The sequence below is a fragment of the Kogia breviceps genome, chromosome 1 (assembly GCF_026419965.1).
Source record: "Kogia breviceps isolate mKogBre1 chromosome 1, mKogBre1 haplotype 1, whole genome shotgun sequence".
Taxonomy (NCBI): domain Eukaryota; kingdom Metazoa; phylum Chordata; class Mammalia; order Artiodactyla; family Physeteridae; genus Kogia; species Kogia breviceps.
In genome coordinates, this window is record NC_081310.1 from 63659475 (window position 1) to 63684724 (window position 25250).

Consider the following 25250-nt stretch of genomic DNA (forward strand, 5'->3'; position numbering starts at 1 on the left):
GAGTTCAGATCCCACACCAGTTCCCTTTCTCTCCACTAAACTACAGTGTACCCAAAATTAAGGATGGTGGCTCATATACTCATTGACCTCATTACTCTTATTCTCCCATATCACAAAAGAGAATCAGTAACTAAATGCATTTAAATTAAGTGATTGCTAGGCTTTGAAGTAAAAGAAAGCAAAACTGTGCAACTGTAACTGTTGACAAAGTGAATAGAACGGAATCTAATATTCTTAATCCCATAATATGCCAAAAACAGAAATCTCACAGGATTCTAGACCCTCTGTTATTCATATTTATAGATCTCACATTATTCAAGATCCTTTGTTATTTTTCTACTCACCTTTACAGAGACGAATCTCCATAAACCAAGGAATTGTGCCTTGGCACTGCTGATAAACACTCTCGCCTAGACGGTACCTAGGGACAAAGAGTCATAACATTTTGCCATCTGGCGACCACTAACCTAAGCAAGAGCTATTGGCTCAATAGCAGACACATTACTTTCAGTACAGGAATCAATAGGAGCAAAAACGTAGCCAGCATCAGCACGACCCACCCATTGCACAGCATAGTTTCCATTAATGGAAAAATAGCGTGATCAACACTTCCATGAACACGTGACAGGGGGGTCTTTGAGACAAACTCCTACACAGAGCTTGCAGTATAACTGATAAGCCAGACCTAGTTCAGACCGAGACAGTCCTCACTCACCCTTCATCACAAGAAGAGTTGACATCTGGTCTAATAAGTTGGTTCTTGGGCTTTTTAAAGACTTGCTTTCCTATAGGTTCACATTCTGCCACTAAGAAAAAAGAAGAGGATGAGAAATCAACTCAAGGCAATCTCAAAACCAAAAAACATCGACATTCAAAGCCTGGAACCTTTGCATGTGGGGGCAGTGGGTATCCACACTCCCTCAGAGGTACAATGTATGGATTCTTCTCCCACCAGCACATAGCCAGGGTCGCAGCTATATTTTATGGATGTTCCAGGGTCAAAGCGAATCATATGTCTATCTTCCTTTTGCCCATGGAGGATCTTAGGAGGAGCTTGACAATCTAAAGGAAAGACAGAGAATTTTTCTTATGTAAACAATGATAGAAAGAAACTGAGCCAAAGAAAGTGAAATTTATGCTGCAATTCCACTCTGGTGGCAGTTGTACAGTACAGAAGTAATCTTGCAGCCCAATTTTGGGTAATTTTAGACCAGTGGTTGTCAATTTTTTTTCTGCATTTAGGCAGCTGCAGATTTTTTTTTTTCCATTCCCACTGGGTGCTCCAATTCCTCTGTTGTACAAGGAATCATCTTGTACATTTCTAATGGGAGATTCTGACATATCTGTAGGGTTACTTTGCTGAAGTCAAAATCACTTTTCTTTTAAGAAATCACTGTTAAGACAAACATTTTTTCCCAGTTATTTTCCCTTTAAAGAAATAGGCAACTTAGTGGTCCCTAATGATTTCTCCCCCCAAGGATAATCCTACAAAATGAATGGGAGACAGTGTTTAAAAAACCTTCTATATAAATTATCTTCACTATATTTTGTAAAATTGAGGGGACTGGAAGTTGGAAAAGGCCCTGCTGAAGTCCATAACCGCTTCTCTAATGCTTCAGAAGGATGAATCAGTGGCATCTGTTCCGAGCATTGGAATACCCACCCTTTTCACAGACTGGTACCGATGGTTCCCATGTGCCTTGGGCATTACATCGGATTCCCTTGCTGCCCTTCATGGCGAAGCCAAATACGCAAGCAAATACCACAGTGTCATTATAGGAATATTGATCTTTCTGCCCAGATGATATTTGGCCTCTTAGGATCTGGGGAGGTGGACACCGAACCTCAGAAACAGAAAGTTCACAGCGTGGGGCAGGGCCGCTCCACATCCCAATCTTTTGACTATCAGCGGTACAACGGATAGTTCTCTCCCCAGTGAGGATGAAGTTCACTCCTTGCTCTGGGCCCCGGTCACAGCTGTAAGTGACTGTGCTTCCATACCGAACATTCACTGAAGAGCTGCCCGTATGTCTTCCATTGAGAATAGAAGGAGGTGGTGGGCAAAGAATTTCTAGGAAATTACAGAAAGAGATGACAAGATTCCAACTGTACTACAAACAAAGAATGTCTCAGGTGTTGCTACATGCCACTCTCACATCCTGGGTTCAGTGACAGTAATATTGGAATCTGTAATGAATCTGTCAAAGCGGCTATAGCAATATAATTCAGAAAGTATGATTTAAAACTTTATTCCTGAATATATCTACTTTGCTGATCCTTTGATTTCTTTTACCAAGTATATAGTCTCCTTTATGTGCATGGTCTGGCTGGCAATTGTACATAGCTATCAGAGAAAGAAAAGCTTAGAAACACTGTTTTACTTGAGTAAGCAAAGGACAAAGAGGTAATTCAAGGATGTTTCAGTGAAGAGCATATCCCTTAAAGATCTAAAGATCTCTAGGGGAGATCTTTGCTCTATAAGATCCTGTATAGTAACAACTGGATGAAAAGCTTTCAGTTAAGCTGAGAATGTGGTGTCCTGTTGAACCTCTGGCCAAGGAACTAGTTGCAAACCACAATCACTTAACCTACCTTCACATACTGGCATCTTGGTCCAAAAAGTACGCTGTCCAACAATTACACACTGGCTAGAAGGTGGGCCTTGTAATCGATACCTGGAGACAAAGGGAGGTCATTCAGAACTTTTAGGCAGAACAAACCCCTCTATTTAAAATCCAAATTCACTTAATTTGTGGGCACCAATTCCTTTTATTGGCATTATCTCTCACAACCTTAAGCTGTCCATCGACCGTCATAGAGAAACCTTCTGCAGGTTTCACAGTTCACACCATGCACACATAAGTCAAATGAATTAAATCTCATAGGCCCTCTAGACACTCACCCTTCACTACAGGAAAAGTTCACAGTTGCACCAACCCGAAGTCTTGTGGGCCTCTTTAACTGCCCATTGAGAAATGGTCCTGGAGGTTCACACTGTGCCTCTAAGAAAACAGGCCAAAGATGAGCAAAGTGTGGCAAGTAACATAATAGCCCAAATTCTTAACATTGATTGTAAATTTAGGGTACCTTTACATATGGGAGCGACAGCACTCCAGCCTCCCGAAGGCAAACAGCGAATGGTCTTTTCTCCAAGAAGCAAGTAACCAGGTTCACAGCTGTAGGTCACAGACAATCCTGGGGCAAAGGAATCAACACTCTCCCCTGTGTGATGCCCATTGGCGATTGTGGGAAGTGATGGACACTCCAGGGGGGTATCTTTACACACACACATTAGGAAAAAGGTCATCAGATAGCTCCTTCACAGTCTGTATTTTGACTTAGTACATGCATCCAAACAAATGATACGTGGTCTATGCTAAGCAGTCATCATTAATTTTCGACTCAGTCTTTTAAAGATCAAACAGGTATGGTTTAATTATATCCATTTTATACCACAAATAGTACATTATTTTTTATTTTTAGTTACACTTTATGAATCACATTTGCAGCGTGAAAAACTTCATTTACCAAAAAAAGTCCATTTTCACTCACACTCTCATTCTACCCTTAAGCCTATTTTCTGCTCCAAATGTAGCATGTTGTTATTTATGGGGTTATCCTGCCAGATACTAGTAATATAGTGTTTTTGGATCCTATATGTGATATATCTTTACACATATTTTGGGTGTGTATGTATACTCAATACATATTATTCTAGGCCCTGCTTTATTTGCTTAATAATCTATATCTGTCCATGTCAATACATATAGGCCTATCTAAATCTTTATAATCTTTAATCCTATCTATAATCTTTAATTGTTTTGCATGGTCACCCTATTTGAGACTTTCTTAAGATCTTCCTTCCCTCCAAGATTATATATCTGTCTACAGATAGATAGAATCATATTTTTCTAATAATAATTTTTCAACTCTTTAATCAATTTAGAATTTATCAATATTGGGGTTTTTTGGGGTTTTTTTTGTTTTTTTTACGGTATGCGGGCCTCTCACTGTCGTGGCCTCTCCCGTTTCGGAGCACAGGCTCCGGACGCGCAGGCTCAGCGGCCATGGCTCACGGGCCCAGCCGCTCCGCGGCACGTGGGATCTTCCCGGACCGGGGCACGAACCCGTGTCCCCTGCATCGGCAGGCGGACTCTCAACCACTGCGCCACCAGGGAAGCCCAATATTGTTTTTTATTAAGAAAATAAATACCTTATTTTGATGGTAAAGTTTTTGTCAAATATTGCCAGTTTCCATAATTACATAACTGAAATTCAGATTTAGAGTTCAGCAGCAACATAAACCACACCAAATAATAAGGAAAGGAAGAGCTTACAGTAGTTCTTATTTTCAAAGTTACTTGATTTGAAATGTTATGGCTTAGGACATGAGTTTGAAAAATAGCGGATCACTCAGAAAGTATTTATAGAGGCCAAAGAGAACAGCACATCATTTCTGCCAGACTATACTAACAGCTCTTATAGATCGATTTTAAATCCACTCGTTGTATCTTTGCTATTAGAGCCCACATTTCTTTTCATTTTAACAATAACCCAGATATGCAGTTGAAAACTGTAAAACCCAGTTCCCGCAGTCCATACAAACTCTGGGCCCTATCCTTGTGGGACTTATTCCATTCAATTATTAGGTGTGTTTAGTTAGATTTTCCCATTACACTTTAAAATTCTTTGCTCTACTGATGTTTGTTGAATGAACATTTATATCCCTCTACAACCAAGAAAAATCCAGGAAATCGTAATTTTCACCCTTTCTGTTGCTTCCTCCTTCCACCCTTACCATTCACACATCCACACTGTTCTTCCTTCAGAATGATACCAAACTTAATCTGCACAGAAATGCGAGGCTCCAAGCTCCTGAATCAGTTTTATTTTCATTCTACTCACCACTCTCACAGGTTGGTAGTGGTGTTGGTCCCCATGTTTTATTTGCTTGGCACCAAACAGTTTTGTTTCCTTTCATGGTAAAGTTGGTATTACAGGTAAATGTCACAGAATCACCGTGTCTGTATGGTGGTCTAGACATTTTATTTCTGTATCCACCTGGTACTATGGGCTCAGAGCAAATAGAATTTTTATTGTAATATTCACAGACAGGAGCAGCTTTATCCCAGATTCCATTCACTTTGTCTTTAGTTATACAAAAAAGAATACTTTCTCCAATGAGGCGGAAGGCACTCAAACATCTGTACCTCACCACGGCGTTAACAGCTATGGGACTAGAATGATAACTATTCTGCCCATTTTTGATAGGAGGAGGAGGGTCACAAAAAATTCCTGCAAAGTAGAAAAGAAAATATGTGGTCATACTGATTATGACAATAAGATTCAAATTTAGATAATTGTCCAAATATAGGTCATGTCACTTTTTCAGAAATAGACTTAGAAATTTGTATAATTTATTTCTTACTCATAGCCCCTGCCTGTCCCCAAGTTCCTAAATTCTTACCTTTCTCTTGATCCTCAGCAAACAAAGCAATATAGGACTCTAAGCCATCTTGGCCAAACAATAACAATGAAACAGAATTTATTGAATAGTTCTGTGTCTAATCAACTTCAATGATGAAACAAAAGGCAAACAGTACATGAAAATAATATGTTAATGACATACTAATCACACGTGGAGAGGCACCACGGACTAATGAAATCTGGGCTCATTAGACCTGGTTTCAAATCCCCACAGTCATTCAATAGCTGTGTGACCTTAGGCAAGTCTCACCCTCTTTAAGCCTCAGTTTCCTAAGTCTAGTATAATTCAAGGTTGTAATGAGAATCCAGTGACATTAAAGTAGCTGAAAGGGGCAAGTACAGTATCTGGAACATACTAATTGTGCAGTGCCTGTTTCAAACACACAGCTGGTGCTATAAGTAGTGAGACCACATTCTGTCCCATTACAAAAGATCCTGCAGCCTCACTGCAAGTCATTTGTCATCCTTTGATGCTGGTCCCATTTGAAGACCCACAGGAAGTGATCAGAGGTTTGGAATAGTGACCTCATATCTTTTATTTATTTGTCCTAATAGGCATGAAGAATATTAATTGTTTATAGCTGCGTTGGTATATGCACACCTTTCCTGAGTGAGTCTTAGAATAAAGGAAAAATTGCCAACCTCCAAAACTTCTGGTTGATTTCCATTTAGCTCCAAGAATTGCTCATCAGATGAGGAAATGGCATAAGAAGACACAGCCAAACAATTTCAGCACATCAGTGCTATTCATTTTCAGTAGGGGTAACTTTCGACAGCCTTTATCCTTATACACATAGAATACTCAATACCATATGTAGTCAACTGAATAAATTTAGTTTTGGTCTGCATTCTAGAACATACAGAAGAGTGGCATATATATATATGTTCATATTGATAAGATTTTATAATTGATAGATGCATGAGAATACACCAAAAATCAAGAGGCATGATCCATACTTGATTATTTTTGCTTTCTACTCACGTTCACAGACAGGAAACTTATTATTCCAGAGTACTCTCATTCCTTCTGAGACACACTGACTAGAAGATTGGCCATTTAACCGGTACCTTAAACAATAAGGGGCAGCAAATCATCACCAGAACAAACCAATTCTCGGTTGCATGGAATTCATCACTTCTCTCAAGTATATTGTATTAATGCCCTCTATTTTTGTAAGCATTTCTGGCTTAAGGAAAATGTCTAAGATTGTGAATCAGCTAAGCTATGTGAGGACTTCAGACCAGCTAAAAACACAGAGAAAACAGTCCTAATGATCTGTTCTTTTCTTGAATTCTCTCTTTCCTCTCTGGCATCCAAATGTCAAGATTTTCTTGACCATTAGAAGGAAATAACCTCAGTTCCTAGTAAAGAAAACATCAAAGACTTTGTTCCCTAAGTTCACTTCAAAGAGCCCCTCTTTCTGAACCCCCAACATCTATTCAAACTCCATAATAGAAGCCTTAACTTCGGAGCCCAAACTTTGCTTTTGCAAATGATGAAAGGATAATTCTAAGCTTTGGCTGGCCATGCACAATATACACATTTGGAGAAAATCAATGGAATTTACTTAATAACAGAATTCTTAATCATAAAGGGTAAAGAAAAAGGAGAGAAAAAAATTTTAACTACTTTTAAAGATCACACTTTCCAATGCTTAGCTATGGATCATAGGCCCCAAGTCAGGCCCCATCACCTTGCACTCACCCCTTATCACAAACAAATGCAACCTCTGCCCCAAGCTGGAGATTAGGAGGAGCTACCACATGACCGTTGAGAAGTTGGTTTGGAATGGCATCACATGATTTCGCTAGGAAAAAAGAGACAAGGCTGGTACATGAAGAGTCAGGAAACAGCTAAGTTTCCTTGAGATGGAATAGACCTTTAGGCACCTTCACATTTGGGGGCTGGATGGCTCCAGGTTCCCAAGGAGGTACACTGCATAGGGTTAGTTCCAATGAGAGTATAGCCAGGCTCACAGCTGTAGGACACTTCCTGTCCAACTGCAAAGAATTCCTCATCCAATTTGTTATAATTACCGTGGTAGATATGTGGAGGTGGTAGACACCCTGAGAAAAGAACAGGACCAGAGTCCTTTTATTTCTGAAATAAGAACTTTCTTCTCTACAACCTAAGCCAACTTGAGGTTGGCAGGAGTCAGATGAAGGTGGTCATGTCAATTCTCCAAAGTATAAGGCAGACACTATTTTGGGTGAGGTGCAATGGGGCTAACATATGTTACATATTTTAGACACGATCAACCTTGCATTTATCTTCCTTCTGTACCTTGATCTATGACAGGAAACATTATTCCCATTCATCATTTTCCCATTTCATTTAAATGGATATACTCTCATTCATACTGTAGCCAAGGGAATCAAACTATTATAATGCATTTTTACCACCAAAAATCTCCTCTTTCTTCCTGCTTCCCAAACCACTGATGAAGTTTCTGAGCCTTATGGGAGGGGCTTCCAATGTTGCCAGGTTTTTAGTAAGTCGGGCACTTCTCAATAAGAGTAGGGGAGAAAGGGGGAATGGGGGAAATGATTTGATCTTAACTCTAGCCTTATTCCATAAAGGCTACATTTTTCAATAGGAGAATGTATAATACCTATAGTAATTTGAATCAAATTATGATCAGTCCATTTCCCCCATTGGCCTGGCCAATAGGATTGAGAGATTATTTTATCCTCATTTAAATAAAATCTAATCACATATGATTTTTTTAAACATCTTTATTGGAGTATAATTGCTTTACAATGGTGTGTTAGTTTCTGCTTTATAACAAAGTGAATCAGTTATACGTATACATATGTCCCCATATCTCTTCCCTCTTTATGTCTCCCTCCCTCCCACCCTCCCTATCCCACCCCTCTAGGTGGTCACAAAGCAGTGACTGATCTCCCTGTCCTATGCGGCTACTTCCCACTAGCTATCTATTTTATGTTTGGTAGTGTATATATGTCCATGCCACCCTCTCACTTTGTCCAAACTTACCCTTCCCCCTCCCCGTATCCTCAAGTCCATTCTCTAGTAGGTCTGTATCTTTATTCCCGTCTTGCCCCTAGGTTCTTCATGACCATTTTTTTTTTTTAGATTCTATATATATGTGTTAGCATATGGTATTTGTTTTTCTCTTTCTGACTTACTTCACTCTGTATGATAGACTCTAGGTCCATCCACCTCACCACAAATAACTCAATTTCGTTTCTTTTTATGGCTGAGTAATATTCCATTGTATATATGTGCCACATCTTCTTTATACATTCATCTGTTGATGGGCACTTAGGTTGCTTCCATGTCCTGGCTATTGTAAATAGAGCTACAATGAACATTTTGGTACATGACTCTTTTTGAACTATGGTTTTCTCAGGGTATATGCCCAGTAGTGGGATTGCTTTGTCGTATGGTAGTTCTATTTTTAGTTTTTTAAGGAACCTCCATACTGTTCTCCATAGTGGCTGTATCAATTTACATTCCCACCAACAGTGCAAGAGGGTTCCCTTTTCTCCACACCCTCTCCAACATTTATTGTTTGTAGATTTTTTGATGATGGCCATTCTGACTGGTGTGAGATGATATCTCACTGTAGTTTTGATTTGCATTTCTCTAGTGATTAATGATGTTGAGCATTCTTCATGTGTTTGTGGCAATCTCATGTGTTTGTTGGCAATAACATATGATTTTAATCATATAAAAATCTCTGATCATTAGCTCTGGTACTACCTGCTTTTTTCTTTTTAAGTGTCTTCTAATTTCCCCCACATTAATGCATATCTAGCACTGTCCCAGAATACAGTAAATTTCCCAACTCTTCAACATTTATATACTACTGTCAAAGTTTACTTTTAAATTCTTTAACCAGGATACCCAACTACATACACTGTCTTTATCCTCCTCTTCTCATAGGTACCGTACATCTATTCCTCCCAAAGTCTCAATTTATTTCTAGATCCCCAAAGTTTCAGCCCAACTCACCCTTGAAGCACCTTGGCAGTGGAGGGTTCCATCTGCTGTTTGGTTGGCACCATACTGTGTTGCTGCCTTTCATGGTAAAGCCAGGCTTACACTTAAACATCACAGAATCATTTAAGGAAAATGAGCGTCTAAATCCAGATTCCATAATTCCATTTTCAACTTCTGGAATTGGGCATTTGACTACAGGAATACACCGAGGGGGAGGGTTGCTCCAGATGCCAACTCGATTGTCTTTGCTGGTGCAATATATTGACTTCTCACCCACGAGGTCAAAGAGCTTTTTCCCATTCTGTCCAACATGGCACTTATAAGTAACCACCATTCCATAGTAAAAGTCCTCTCTACTGCTGCTGTAAAAGTCTCCATTGGAGATGGGTCGGGGTGACTCACAAGGAATAGCTTGGGGAGGATGGGGTAGATAGGAAAAGAAAGAAGGCATTTAAATGTTATACCTTCTGGGAATTTTGTCTTAACTCTTGCAAACCAAACTTCCACTTAGCCTACAATTATCCCCTATTATTGAAATTCTGTATCCTCATCTCAAAGATGGTTCTAAATGGGAAGTAGCAAGGTAGGAAGATACACAGAACTGGCCTGATACAAACCCACAAAAATATGATCTGATCACCAGTCTTGACCCCCAGAATACAGATAAACTGTTACAGAAGGCACCTAGGGTGGCGTACATTTGGCATGGAATAAAGTTGGCAGTGTGTAATCTTGTGGCATATTTTAGATTTGAGCATGTATTCACTATGAGATAATGTACCATCAAAGGACAGTAAGCAAAGGAATGTGTAATGGGATTGGGGGCATGGAAGAAGATAAACCACAGATCTGTGTCCAGAACTACTCAAGCCAAGTGTAACCCACCTGGGTACTTATTTTGATGTGTAGATGCCCACTTTCCTTTTGGAGGGGTACAAGAGGAATTACCTAGGTGCAATAAAGGGAAAATTCTACTCACATTCACAAAAAGGCATTTCTTTATCCCAGGTTACAATATTGTCTGAGATAATACATGTGGCAGAGGAGTCACCAATGAGTCGATATCTAAAGACAAAGAGATGAGTGATCATCTCCCAGCTGGACATTTTAGGAAAACTTAGTTCTTTTTCCACTGAAAGAATGGCAAAGAATAGAATATCATATATGACAAATAATGGTGACAGATTAAGGACTCATACAAAAGATCCAACAATCGAAAGACAAATGAAACTTGACCTCCTGGTCAGTAACACTGAAGATTTAAAATTGGAAGAAGAATAGTCCAAACTTTTTTCTCTACTAGGGATCCTCTCTAGTAGGTAATCCTGAAGAGTTGCCTCTGGAGCAGATCAGAGAGGTGATTCTCTTTTTACTTATCTATGGTTAAGGGTGGGTGGCAATTAATCAGCTCTTCTGGAAGATGGGTGATTTCTGGTTGAAACTAGTGTTCTAGTATCCATGTACTCTGGAGATGTCTCCTGGCGACTCACCCTTTATCACAAGAATATGTAATTGTTGACCCAAACACGATACCCCTGGGTGCAAGGACAGAGCCATGGAGGAGTTCTCTAGGACTCACACATGATTTACCTATAAGGGAGAACAAGACAAAACAGGATTTGGGACTGGGATTTGGGGGATGTTTTGTGTTTTACATTAAATTCCAACCGGACTGGACTTGCTGAGTAGTCTACTTATGTTTATTCAAAGAAATTTGGGGCATTTCCAAAACTTCTATCTTCCAAAGGATCAGTCAACTCCATAACACTATTTGTTTAATGCATGTAGTCTATGTTTCTGAGCATGGATGCAAACATTATTTGTTGTCAACCATAATTTATAATCTCTATTTCCCCTTTTTATATTCTGTCAGTTGATGGCAACATCTACCAAGTCTTATGGCTTAAAAAAAAAAAACCTCACAGTCATCATTTCCTATCTGTAACTCATTTTCTCTACCCCCTGCCCTTAATTCAATAGATCACCAAGTTTTCATGACTGGATTCCAGAAATCTCTCTCCAAACCAACAATTTTGTTACCACTGTAGTCTCTCATTGGATCATCGAGTAATAAAATTTACCTTTCTAATGCTGGTCGCCATTGGTCCAGCACATCTTCTATGCTGCTGCACACATTATCTTTCAGAAGTACTAATGTGGTCATGCCACTCCCCACATTCAAAAACTTACAATGACTTACCATTGTTTATTGGAAAAGAATGCATGGCCCACCACACTTAAACTCCAATCCACTTAATCAACTACTATTCCTCACCATGCACCTTATATTCTAACCTCTCTGAATTTTTCTATTTTCCAGAGACATCATGTTCTTCCATACCTTTATGTGTTGGCATATGCTGTTTCCTCTGTCTGTACTGCCTAGATTTCTGTATTCTCCTACATAGCACTTCTTATCTACTTCTCTATGATATCATAAAATTTTATCTCTATAAATAAAAGAAGTTACACCATAGTACAGTATTTGTTTAAAAACCAGTCTTTACAAATAACATAGGACTTCCTCAACGACAGAGACTAGTAGATTAATTTTTATATCGCTTCCAAGCCCCACCATCTAGCCTAATGCTTCATACCCAGTGGTTACTCAAAAATATTTCTTGAATTGAGTTAGGTGAAAACTAATATGAGGTGAAACTAATATTCCTGTATACTAACTTCTAAGATTACTGTAACACAGTACAGAGACCATAGAACAACGTCATGAAGATTATAGGATAAACAGGGTTGGCCAGCTGTGTGACTTAACCCCAATACCTGAAACTTAATACCCTTAGGAGTAAAAGAAAACATGGAGAACCTAGGAGCCCCCTTCATTTGAGATTACTTACTAACTTTCTCATCTTTTATCTTGAAAATAATAGGTTAGCCCATAGAGACATGCTATAGACCCAAAGATTCTTCTATTACTGATTACTCACGTTTACAGATTGGCTGAACATCTGACCACTTGGAGGTCTCTAGGCAGGTGATAAAGAATGACCTCTTGACATACCCAGGAAGGCATTCATATTCCCAAGTTGTCCCAACAGCAAACTCAGATTGATCACTCTGAATTTTAGGCTTAGCAAAAGGATACCTTGGCAGGAACTTACACTGACCTAGAGACAAAGACCACAGGAATATCAAAACTAAGAGAGGCTAAAATCTCTATTCAGCTTGTTTTGTCACCAGTTACAATGACAACTTTGATGTTTAGACAGTAAACCCAAGATGTCGATATTTTCTGGGTCAAAGAAGATATATCTTGCAGTATGAATGCATATACAGAGAAATACGCTCGGGAGTTCAAAGACTTTTTAGGATAGACTTCAGAAGAAGAGCTGGAGAAAATCATTTTTTAATAAAATTCCATAAAGACCCTGGAGTTGTTCTATCTTCTTACAACCTCATAAATAAAAACTAAAACCTTATAAGTAAAAAATTTTCTGGAATAGCACAGGAAACAAGTATATCAAGTATATCAGACCTTGAAAGCTCATCATATGTATGATCCTCTAAAATTACTTTAATGAATTAACATTATTATCTTAGTCATTAAACCTTTAGGTCCTAGCAAGAAGAAAATAGGGTTGTTTTTTATTCTTCATTATTTTATTCCATTAACCTAGTAGAGTAATATACTCCCAAAAGAGTTAATACTTCCTGATGGGTACCAGATAAAAGGAGCCAGTTTTTTCAAGACACTTCTCTGTGACTTAAAATAATTATGATGAGGATGATGAAGATGAAACAAATCTTATTCTAGGAGGGGTAAGAAACTGTAACACCCAGATACTTGAGGATGTACCTGGAAAAGAATTTTTCTAGGTATGAAAGAGAGTTCAAGTTTCAACTCCAGAATGGTGGTATATTTGAATATCTAATTTATAAATCTCCTTTTTCATACAAATCTGAAACTGATACAGGTGCCAGTCAAAGAACAAACATGGACTAACTGACACAAAGGCAAACACAGAACTCCCAAAGTTGTGGCCAGACCCAACCTTTTCATAGCCCAACACTTCTGTTGGAGAAGTCATATGGACAGGATCTGAGAATAGCCATTACTGTTGGGACCCAGATCCCACTGTAGGTCTCCTATTTCTTTCCTCAACTCCTTTGGTTTCCTCCATTAACACCTACAAATGTTTCCAAATGCATACTTTTGCAAAACAGCAAAACTCTATAGGGAAAGTCAGGGTTTGACCTCAATGAAGACCAACTTCACGACCCTGCCGTTATTTGTACCAATTCACTCATATCAAATATTTGAACCTGTAATTATCCAATGTGAATAAGAACAATCCTAAGTAATTTTCCACAATCTGAAAGCCAATTTGAGTTTACAAGATTTAATCAATAGTGATGACATGGACTGAGAAGCAACCAAGATCTTGAAGCAAAAAAATAGAAGGTGAAAGGAGATAAGATTCATACTTTCTGGATGAGAAACAGTGGGAAATTTTTATCTTCAATGAGACTTAGGGACACCTCTCTCTCGGGGAACACCAGCTCTTATTAGTAATGATATTGCCAAAATCCCAGGTCACAGGACAGAATTTCCAGCAATCATGTTCTCTTCCATATCAGAAAAGGGAAAGTTAGCCTATGAACCATTAAGTAACATTAATTTTCTTAAGGGTCATTGGACCCTCTTCACATCTTTTTAAAATCAGGAGTAAACATTAGTGTAGATCATGACTGGATCTAAAATAGAATATAGTGACAAAACATTGACATACACATCCCTTGAACCATGTTAAAACTAACTAGGCAAAGGACTTTCTAGAGAACAGAAATACTTTTAACTCTGTGTCTAAGGGGATTTAACTGGACTGGCTTAGAAATCCATTTGAAATGAATGAAGAACAAATATACAAGATGATCAAAATAACCCTGAAATATAGGTCAGATAGCAGGTAGGAGGAAAAAATATTATTGATAATGAGAATTATTATGATCAAATAACATAACACTGGGTTTCCTGGCTATCTGATCATTTTTGAATGATGGGTGTGCATATGAACCAAGGTACTGTCTTAAGCACAGAATATGCATCAGTGAACATTAGATATAAGACTCTTACATTCATGGAATTTATATTCCAATAGAGAGAGAGAGACCATAAATAAATACCAATAAATAAATAGATGGTAGGTAAAGGAAATAAACAGGGTGATGTATCAAAATGTAATGCACTGGAAAAAGGAGGGGACAGGATGGCATATGACTTCAGTTATGATGGTTAAAGAAGGCTCATGAGGAGGAGACATTTGAGTTATGACTGGAGGATAAGAAGGTGCCAGACAGGTAAAGTTTTGGGTAAAAGCATTTTAGGCAGAAGCCTAACAGCAGGGATGGATTTACTATGCTTTAGGGATAAACGAAAGTCAAGTGTGGCTGGAACTTAGTGATCAGAGTGAAATGCAACCGAGTTTGAAAGTCCAGAAGGAAGGATTGCACAGGGCTTCTTAGTCCACAGGAGGTCGTCCCCGTGTTATTCTGGGTAGGAGTCACTGGAGAGTTCAAGCAAGAGAGTCACATGGCCTGATTTAACTTTTTAAAAATATAGTCTGGCAATTGGATGGAGAATGGACTGGACTTTTACTTTCAGAAATAGGGAGTGCAGTCTGGAAGCTATTATAGCATCTAAGACCAATAAAATGAAGCTTGAGCACAAGGAGACAGTGAGAAGTGGGTGACTCTGTTGTACTTAAATGTGGGGCTAAGGGAATGGGAGGATTCAGTAATGGCGTCTAGGCTTTTGACTTGAGCAACTTGGTTGATGGTAATACCGTACTGAGATTCATCAGGCAATAAAGACAGATAAAGGCCTTGATCTCATGGAACTTGTATACCAGTGAGGGAACAAACAAGTAAATAAATAAGAAGGTTTTATATGATGATAGGTGCTCTGTGGAAAATAAAACATGGTTATGTGATAGAGAGTGACCTGGGGTATAGACTACTTCAGGTAAGAGTCAGAGCATCACAGAAAAGTGTCAGTGGAGCTGAGATCTGAATGTTGAGGAGACGAGTAAGGGATGACCCAAAGAAGAGCATTTTAAGAGAGGAACACCTAGTGCATAGCTAAACAAACATGACGCCGTTTAAGGAATAGAAAGAAAGCCAGTGTGACCGGAGAAGAGTCAGTGAGGGAGGAGTACAGAGAACTTCAGAGAAGCAGAGGCCTGGAGTTGAGGTTAAGGAGCATGGATTTTGTCCTAATGTGATGGGTATCCCTTGGCAGGTTTTAACCAGAGGAGAGAAAAAGATCTGATCTCAGATGGAGGTAGATGATTGGAAAATCAGGGAATTCCTACTTGATGATTTTATTTTCTTAGTGTTGGTTAAAGTGAGGCAGTCAGTCAAGGCAAGAGTGAAATTTAAGAGCACAGGAAATTTGAATTGGTTTATGCAAATAGATAAAAGGAGAAAAATGAAAACACTCTGAGAAGGAAATTTGCTCTTTAAGACACTTGCTTCAGAATTTTCCAGAGTGCTTGTTAAATCTCAGCTTCCTGGGCCACCCCCACCCCAAACATATGAATCTCTGGAAGGTGAGATGGAACCCAAAAATCTGTATTTTAAAAAGGCACTACGATTCCTCAAAAAATTAACAACAGAACTACCATATGATCCAGCAATTCCACTTCTGGGAATATATACAAAGGAAATGAAAACACTAACTTGAAAAGATAACTACACTCCCATGTTCACAGTGGCATTATTTACAAATGGAAACATAGCCAACTCATGGAAACAGCCTAGGTGTCCATCCATATATGAATGGATAAAGAAGTTGTGGATGAATATATACAATGGAATATTATTCAGCCATTAAAAAAAACCAAGGGAATCCTACCACTTGAAACAATATGGATGGACCTTGAAGGCATTATACTAAGTGAAATAAGTCACACAGAGACATACAAATAATGTATGAACTCACTTTTATGTGGAATCTAAAATCAAAAAGACAAAACTAGGAAAAAAGAGAACAGATTTGTGGTTATTGGAGGCAGGGAGTGGGAGGAGAGAGAATTGGAGGAAGGTGGCCAAAAGGTTCAAACTTCCAGTTATAAGAAAAATAAATATTAGTGATGCAATGTCCAACACGATGACTATAGTTAACATGGTTTTATGATACGTAGGAAAATTGTTAATAGAGTAGATCCTAAGAGCTCTCATCACAAGGAGAAAATTTTTCTTTTCTTTTTATTGTATCTATATGAGATGATAGATGTTAACTAAACTTACTATGGTAATCTTTCCACAATATATGTAAATCAAACCATCGTGCAAAAGTCAGGAGGGGGCGTGGGTATAGCATGACCAAAGGACCTTGGGGTGTCAGGCAAGAAGATGAGCAGTGCATTTGTGATAGGAAACAGTGGGGAATCAGGAAGGGCATGCTTAGGTGAGATCCAATTACCAAAGGCTTGAAAGGCTGAAGACAGATTTTTTTTTTTTTTAATTCCACAGGCAGTAGGAAGCCCTTTTAGATTTTTGAGCAAGGGAGTGGAATAATGAAAAAGAAATGTTTTTAAATTTTAGTTTTTACCGTTGGAAAAGTTAAAGACTGGTATCAGAGTAACCTGTAAGAGAGGAGGTTGTTACAAAGGTAATCATAATGAATATGATTAGAATATTGGTGTAAGAATAAGACAAACAACAGAAGCACATTAGCTGTGACAGTCGACAGAAAAGTAGACCTGATCTTTCGTGCGTCTGGAGTTAAATGACCGAAAGGAGGCTCCTGCTCTGGTACTGGAAGGGGATGCTCTGGCATCCTTGTAGGGTACAATGAATTGACAGGGCTGGAAAAGAAGTTGATTTTCAATTGATAATATCCTCTCTGAAATTTAGAAAAAGGAATGGAATGCTGGCAAGAAGTCAGATCGGGAACTGTGACACACGGAGGTGTTAGAGAATGCTGTGAAAGTGCGTTTGTTCAAAGAGTTAATATGTAGGAGACAGAGAGATGAAGATAATGGTTTGGGGAAATGTTCAGTTAAGGGTCAGGATAAAGTTGAATGTCAGGAAGCAGACAAAGTGAACTGTGATAGAACAAACGTATGCACTATCCCTTAACAAGCTGGGAGTGGTCAAGCTTAAATGCTGACTCCATCAAAACAGGTCCAGGGCTTCCCTGCTGGCGCAGTGGTTGAGAATCCGCCTGCCAATGCAGGGGACGCGGGTTCGTGCCCCGGTCCGCGAAGATCCCACGTGCCGCAGAGCGGCTGGGCCCGTGAGCCATGGCCGCTGAGCCTGTGCGTCCAGACCCTGTGCTCCACAACGGGAGAGGCCACAACAGTGAGAGGCCCACGTACCACACACACAAAAAAAAAACAGGTCCAGACAGTCGTCTTATTACTGGCATCTAGTAGTAACATCCAACGTCTAACTTTCATTTGCCTAATTTCATCTGATATTCAGGACAGCCGAGTAAAGGTAGGGCTGCTTATCTCTAGTTTCATGTTACCGATGAAGAAACTGAGGCTAGGGGGCGAAAGGACTTGCCAAAAGTCACGCAGGTATTGAGGTCTGTATACAGTAAACTTCTTAATAAACTGGGAATCCAATGTACTCTGAAAATTATTTTAAAGTTATACCTATCTTATCACCTAGAGACTCCAATCTTAAAAAACTACAATACTTCTTTAAAATTAAGCCAATCTGGAGGAAGAAAATTATAATAAACGTTCTGGAGCCCTTGCCATTGCAGAAGGTAAAGAACACAAGAACTGCAGTTTTTATTCACGTATCAACTTTTCTAAATAACTCCATTATGTTTATCATTTAGAACCACGCCTGGGGATCAGACATTATTCATATTCTGGGAAGGCAGCAGGAGGCTGTGCTGCTTTTACCAGGCAGGAGGGAGTTCAGGGTGCGCAGAAACTCCCGCGCCTAGCGGAGCGTGCAACCGAGTCGCATGCACTCAGCACGAGTAGGTTTCGGATACGTGTCCGGGCGTTAGAGCTCGAAGATCCAGAGCACTGAGCACCTGCTGAGTCCCGGGGGCGGGGAGCCCGGAGAGCACAGAGCGGGCACGCCACGCCACAAGCCACACTGGGCAGAGCACATAGTGCGTCTCTGATGCAGCCTGCAATTCTGGTGGTCTCAGCCCAGGAGGAGCGAGCGAGGACATTCAGGACCAAGAGATCTCGGGGTCCCCCAAAGCGAGCGAGGCATGCAAGACTGCCCCGCCTTCTAACTTTTGACTGTCTCCTTTGCATCGCGGCACAGAGCCCGTCCCGGTCCCAGACGCGTCCCTACCTCCGCGCTCCCATTCCCAGCTCACCGAGGACCCCTGGCACGGCGAGAGCCAAGAAAACCCAGAGCGGACCCGCGTCGCCCATGCCAAGGCTGAAGCCCCAGCGGCTTGAAGCGTCTGAGACCCGCGAGCCTCCGGCAGCTCCGGGATGACAGGGCTGGAGAAGGGGGCAGCTGCAAGCAGGGGAAGGGGGGCCCTTAAGTAGTGTCTGGCATCACGTGCTAGCTTGAGCGCACACCTGCTGGCTGTTGGGGGCGGGACCACGCGGTGAGGGCTGCAGAGGGGGCGAGGGGTTGGCCGGGGGCGGGCGGGCGGAAGAACTCTGATTCAGTCTTTGGCTCAGACTCTACTCGTCAGTGCAGTGGCTTTCCAACGTTTTTGACCATGCCACCCAGTGCATCCACTTTTGTCTCTCTGGAGAACTGAAACAAAATAGTACTGCCTTTACTAATCTACAACGCTCGCTCCCGTTCTATTCTATTCTGTTCTATTCTATTATCATCTCCTTTCCTTTCCTCTCCTCCACTTTCCTCCCATTCCCTCCCTTCCCCTTCACTCCCCTCCCCTCTCTCTCTTGAAAATTCTGGTTTGGATTCGCTAAACTCATTTCAAAAGTTATTAATGTTTCCAACCCTCCGTTTGAAAACCGTTTATTTACAAAGGAAACTTAAGAACAGCAACCAGCTCTGCTGTTCTTTTCTTTTTATTTTGAAGTAATTACTACAGAAAAGTTGCAAAAATAATACAAAGAATCCCTATACACCCATCACTCAGATTCTCCAAATGTTAACATTTTACTGTATTTTCTTTATCATTCTCCATCTCTATTTCTAGATAAATAGCTATAGTATAGTTATATATAGAGAGATCTAGATATATACACATATACTTTATATGTGTATATAAGTATAATTATATAATTTTTTACTTTGGAACTCTTTGAGAGGAGTTACAAGCATGATACCCCTCCTCTAAATACTTTAGTATGTATTTCCTAAAAACAAGACAATAGTCTTACACAATTTCAGTACAATGATCAAAAAGAGGAAATTAACGTATTACATAAGGGACAGATTGTACAGATTTCTCCAATCATCTAATATTCCTTATTATAGCAAACACGTGCGGGCGGGCGGGTGCCCGCACGTGCACACACACGAACACACACACCCTTTTTTTTCTGGTCCAGGATCATTCTAGGATCATGCATTGCACTCGATTGTCTTTTCTCATTTAATCTGGTAAAGATCCTAAGTCTTTTCTGTTTTCCTGACCTTGACATTTTTGAAGAGTACACAGCAATTATTTTTGTAGAATGACTTTTAAATCAGTTATCTATTGCATAGGAACAAATTACCCTAAACTTATTAATTTAAAGCAAGAATAAACATGTATTATCTCACATGGTTTCTGGGTGTCAGGAATTTAAAAGCAGCTAAGCAAGGTGGTTCTGGCTTGGGATCTTTCAAGAGGTTGCAGTGCAGACATTGGCCAGAATTGCAGTCATCTGAAAGTTTGACTGGGACTAGAGGATCCAAGTCTAAGATGACTCACTGTCATGGTTGTGGACTGGAGGCCGGATATCCTCACCAGGAGGACCTTGCCCTAGGACTACTTGAGTGTCTTGTGACATGGCAGCTGGCTTCCTGTAGAACAAGAGAGAAAGGCAGAAGCCTCAGTGTCATTTAAAACCTATTCTCAGAATTCACACTGTATTACTTCCACAATATCCTGTTGGATACTGTGATGGTTAATTTTATGTCAACTTGACAGGGCTATGAGTGCCCAGATATATGGTCAAAAATTATTCTGAGAGTTTCTGTAAGGGTGTTTTTGGATGAGATTAATTTGGGGGGGTAACTGATATATTTATTTTAATTCTTTACAGTTTTATTAAGATATAGTTGACATATAACATTGTATTAGTTTAAGGTATACAACATAATGGTTTGATATATGTACATATTGCAAATGACTAGCGCAGTAAGTTTAGTTAACATCCATCTCCTCACATAGTTACAAATTTTTTCTTATAATAACTTTTAAGATCTATTCTCTCAGCAACTTTCAAATATACAATACAGTATTGTTAACTATAGTCATCCTGCTGTACATTGTATACCCAGAACTTACTTACCTTATAACTGGAATTTTGTGCCTTTTAATCACCTTCACCCATTTCCCCGGATTCCCACCTCCCACCTCTGGCACTCACCAGTCTGTTCTGTTTTAATGAGTTCAGTTTTTTTAGATTCCACATATAAATGAGATCATACAGTATTTGTCTCTCCCTGCTTGACTTGTTTCACTTAGTATAATGCCTTCAAAGTTCATCCATGGTATCAAAAATGGCAAGATTCATTAATTGCTGGATTATATAGCAGTTCTAATTTTCATTTTTTGAGGAACTACTATTTTCCATAGTAGGTGCACCAGTTTATAATTTATGAGTTCCTTTTTATTTACATCCTCTCCCATATTTGTTTTCCCTTATCTTTTTGATAATAACCATTCTAACAGGTGTGAGGTGATACCTCATTTTGGTTTTGGTTTGCATTTCTTTGACAATTAATGATATTGAGCATTTTTTCATGTTTGCTATGCAGAAGCTTTTTAGTTTGATGTAGTCATAATTGTTTATTTTTGCTTATGTTGTCTTTGCTTTTGGTGTCAAATAAAAAAAAATTGCCAAGACCAATGTCAAGGAGCTTAGCCCCTATGCTTTCTTCCAGGAATTTAATGGTTTCAGTATTATGTTCACGTCTTTAATCCATTTTCAGTTGATTTTTGTGTATGGTGTAAGATAGGGGTTCAGTTGCATTCTTTTGCATGTGGCTGCTCAGTTTTACCAACACTCTTTATTGAAGAGACTGTCCTCACCCAATTGTATATTCTTGGCTCCTTTGTTGTAAATTAATTAAGCATATATGTGTGAGTATATTTCTGAGTGCTCTATTCTATTACATTAATCTATGTGTTTGTTTTTATGCAAATACCATACTGTTTTGATTTTTATAGCTTTGTAATATAGTTCATAGGAGATACTATAAAATATGTATGTTGGTCTCTGCCCCCTGTTCCTAGCACAGACCTCCTAAAACCCTTGAAATTGTCTAACTGTTACGAGTATTAGGAGGATCTCTTGTTCTAATATTGTCTTTGACCCCATGCCTGACACAGGGCTCATAAAACCCTTGTAAATTCCCATGATAAGAGCATGAGGAACATCTTTTATTCCCTTGAGGTGATTCTGGGTGGGCTCTGGTTTTAGGCTGGTCACAAGAAAGACAAAGCCATGATTAGAAGCTTGAAAGTTTTGCCTCCCCTCCTCATCCTCCAGAGAGAATGGACATGGAGTTAATAATTGACCATAGCTACATGAGGAAGCCTTCATAAAATCCCAATAGCATGGCCTTAGAGAGCTTCCAGGCTGTTGAACATATCCACACCAGGAGGGTGACACACTCCAACTCCATGTGGACAGAAGCTCCTGCACTTGGGACCCTCCCAGACCTTGCCCTATGTATCTCTTCATCTGGCTGTTTATCTGTGTCTTCTATTATATCCTTTAATAAACTGGTAAATGTAAGGAAGTGTTTCCCTGAGTTTTGTGAGCTGCTCTAGCAAACTGATCAGACTCAAGGAGGGGGTCTTTGTAACCTCCAATCAACAGTCAGTTGGTCACGGCCACAGGAAATAAAATGGGCTTCTGACTGGCATCTGAATTAGGGTGAGGGGGCAGTTTTGTGGGACTGAGACCCTAACCTGTGAGATCTAGTGCAATCTCTGTGTAGGTAGTGTCAGAATTGTAGTGTAGGACCTCAGCAGGTGTTGCAGAGAATTGCTTGATGTGAGGAAAATCCTCCACACATTTGGTCACTGAAGTGTCAGAAGGTGTGTTCTATTAAAAGTAAAGGAGACACACAGGAAAGAAACACTAAGTGGGGGAAGAACTGGGGTTTTCCCTACACAGAAAAGAAAAAAGCTGAATTTTCTCTTTATAGTTTGAAATTAGGAAGTGTGATGCCTCCAGCTTTGTTTTACTTTCTCAAGATTGCTTTGGCTGTTAGGGGTATTTTGTGTCTTCCTACTAATTTTAGGATTATTTTTTTCTATTTATGTTGCAATTACCATTGGAATTTTAATTAGGATTGCATTGAATCTGTGGATCACTTTTGGTAGTATGGATAGTGTAGCAATATTAAGTCTTCTAATTCATGAGCACAGAATATCTTTGCATTTATGTGTGTCTTGTATAGTTATTTTTCATTTTACTTTATTCTATTTTATTTTTATTGAAGTATAGTTGATTTACAATATTATATTAGTTTCAGGTATATGGCATAGTGATTCAATATTTTTATAGATTATATTCCATTTAAAGTTATTACAAAATAATGCTACATTTTCCTGTTCTATACAATATATCCTCGTAGGTTATTTATTTTGTACATGATAGTTTGTGTCTCTTAATCCCATACCCCTCTCTCACCCCTCTCCCCACCCTCTCCCCACGGGTAAACACTAGTTTGTTCTGTATATGTATGAGTCTGTTTCTGTTTTGTTATATATGTTAGTTTCATTTTTTAGATTCCACATATAAGTGATAACATAGAGTAATTGTCTTTCTCTGTGTGACTTATTTCACTAAGCATAATACCCTCTAGGTCCATCCACATTGCTGCAAATGACTGAATTTCATTCTTCTTATGGTTGAGTAATATTCCATTGCATATTACTCAGCTTCTTTATCCATTCATTGGGCTTTTTTTCTTAGAAAATCAGTTTATTGAAAATCCATATGCTTTCTGCAAGAAATGCATTATAAAGACAAAGATAGGTAAAATAATTGAAAAGTTATAACATGCAAACAGTAACCACAAGAAAATTGGCATGTCTACGTTAATATCAGACAAAGTAGATTTTAAGGCAAAGAATTTTACAAGAGCATAAGAGGGACAATACATAATATTAAAAGAAACAATCATCAGGAAAACAAACATTCTAAATGTGCATGACCTTAATGAAAAGCACAAAAGTGAAAACAAAGAACACAATACCAAACGACTGCTAAATAACCCAACTGCAATGAATCTACTTGTTTTTTTAGCACACATGTACCACTTGCTAATATAAACCACATGTTGATCCATAAAGTAGGTCACAAAAAAGTCAAATAATTGATACCTTATAAAATGTATTCTCTGATCATAATGAAATTAAACTGGAAATCAATAAATATTAGATACCCAGAAAATCCCCAAATGTCTAGATACCTATAAAAAATACTTATAAATAACCTGTGTCAAAGAAAAAAATCTCAAGAGAAATTAAAAATTTTCAAACTGAATGATAATAAAAGCATAATATACAAAAATCTGTAGGATGGAACTAGAGCAGCATGTAGAGAGAAATTTATGGCATTAAATGTTGGAAATGATATCCATTAATCTGTTGATGGGCACTTCCATACCTTGGCTATTGTAAATAATGCTGCTATGAACATTGGGGCGTATGTATCTTTTTGAATTAGTGTGTTCATTTTCTTCACATTGATACCCAACAGTGAAATTGCTAGATCATATGGCAATTCCATTTTTAGCTTTTTGAGGAATCTCCATACTGTTTTTCACAGAGGCTGCACCAATTTACAATCTCAACAGTTTACTAGGGTTCCCTTTTCTCCACATAATTGCCAACCTTTGTTACTTGTAGACTTTTTGATGGGTGTGAGGTGATTTCTCATTGTGGTTTTAATGTGCATTTCTCTGATGATTAGTGATGTTGAGCATCTTATCATGTGCCTGTTGGCCATCTGTACATCTTCTTTGGCAAAATGTCTATTCAGGTCTTCTACCCATTTTTTGATTTTTAAAAAAAATATCATGTTGTATAAGTTTATATATTTTGGATATTAACTTCTTATTGGTCATATCATTTGCAAATATTTTATCCCATTCAGTAGGCTGTCCTTTCAATTTTGCTGTACAAAAGGTTTAATTAGTTCTCATTTGTTTATTTATGCTTTTATTTCTTTCGTCTTAGGAGACAGATCCAAAAACAATATCGCTCCAATTTATGTCAAAGAGTGTTCTGCCTATGTTTTCTTCTAGTTTTATGGTTTTAGGTCTTACATTTACGTCTTTAATCCACTTTGAGTTTATTTTGTATATGGGATCAGTAAATGTTCTATTCTCATTGTTTTATAGGTAGCTGTCCAATTTTCCCAACACACTTATTGAAAAGACTGTCTTTTCCCCATTGTATATTCTTGCTGCCTTTGTTGTAGATTAATTGACCATATGTGTGTGGGTTTATTTTTGGACTCTGTATTCTGTTCCACTGACCTATGTGTCTGTTTTAGTGCCACTACCATGCAGTTTTGATTACTGTAGCTTTTTAGTATAGTCTGAAGTCAGGGAGCATGAGACCTCCAGCTTTGTTCTTTTTTCTCAAGATTTGGCATATAATTATTTTTTAAGATTTTTTTCTAGTTCTGTGAAAAATGTCATG

The 25250-nt window shown here is 38.9% G+C and overlaps 1 protein-coding gene across 4 annotated transcripts in view; it reads right to left on the reverse strand.

Moving 5' to 3' along the window:
- Positions 1 to 18906, reverse strand: part of CR2 (complement C3d receptor 2) — a 34909-nt gene extending 16003 nt beyond the window's left edge. For 2 of the 4 annotated variants that reach the window (XM_067032748.1, XM_067032743.1), the window contains exons 1-9: positions 18765 to 18906; positions 4906 to 5295; positions 3088 to 3276; positions 2903 to 3002; positions 2593 to 2675; positions 1664 to 2071; positions 886 to 1062; positions 716 to 806; positions 345 to 421 (exon numbers count right to left, since the gene is read on the reverse strand). In XM_067032748.1, coding sequence (XP_066888849.1) covers positions 345 to 421; positions 716 to 806; positions 886 to 1062; positions 1664 to 2071; positions 2593 to 2675; positions 2903 to 3002; positions 3088 to 3276; positions 4906 to 5295; positions 18765 to 18822 — 1573 coding nt within the window. In that variant the 5' untranslated portion in view covers positions 18823 to 18906. Of the gene's footprint in view, positions 1 to 344; positions 422 to 715; positions 807 to 885; positions 1063 to 1663; positions 2072 to 2592; positions 2676 to 2902; positions 3003 to 3087; positions 3277 to 4905; positions 5296 to 6469; positions 6556 to 7192; positions 7296 to 7377; positions 7555 to 9466; positions 9866 to 10433; positions 10520 to 10944; positions 11045 to 12396; positions 12577 to 18764 lie in introns of all 4 variants that reach the window. The other 2 variants (XM_059045586.2, XM_067032735.1) reach the window with 2 other exon arrangements.
- Between the last annotated feature and the right edge of the window lie 6344 nt (positions 18907 to 25250).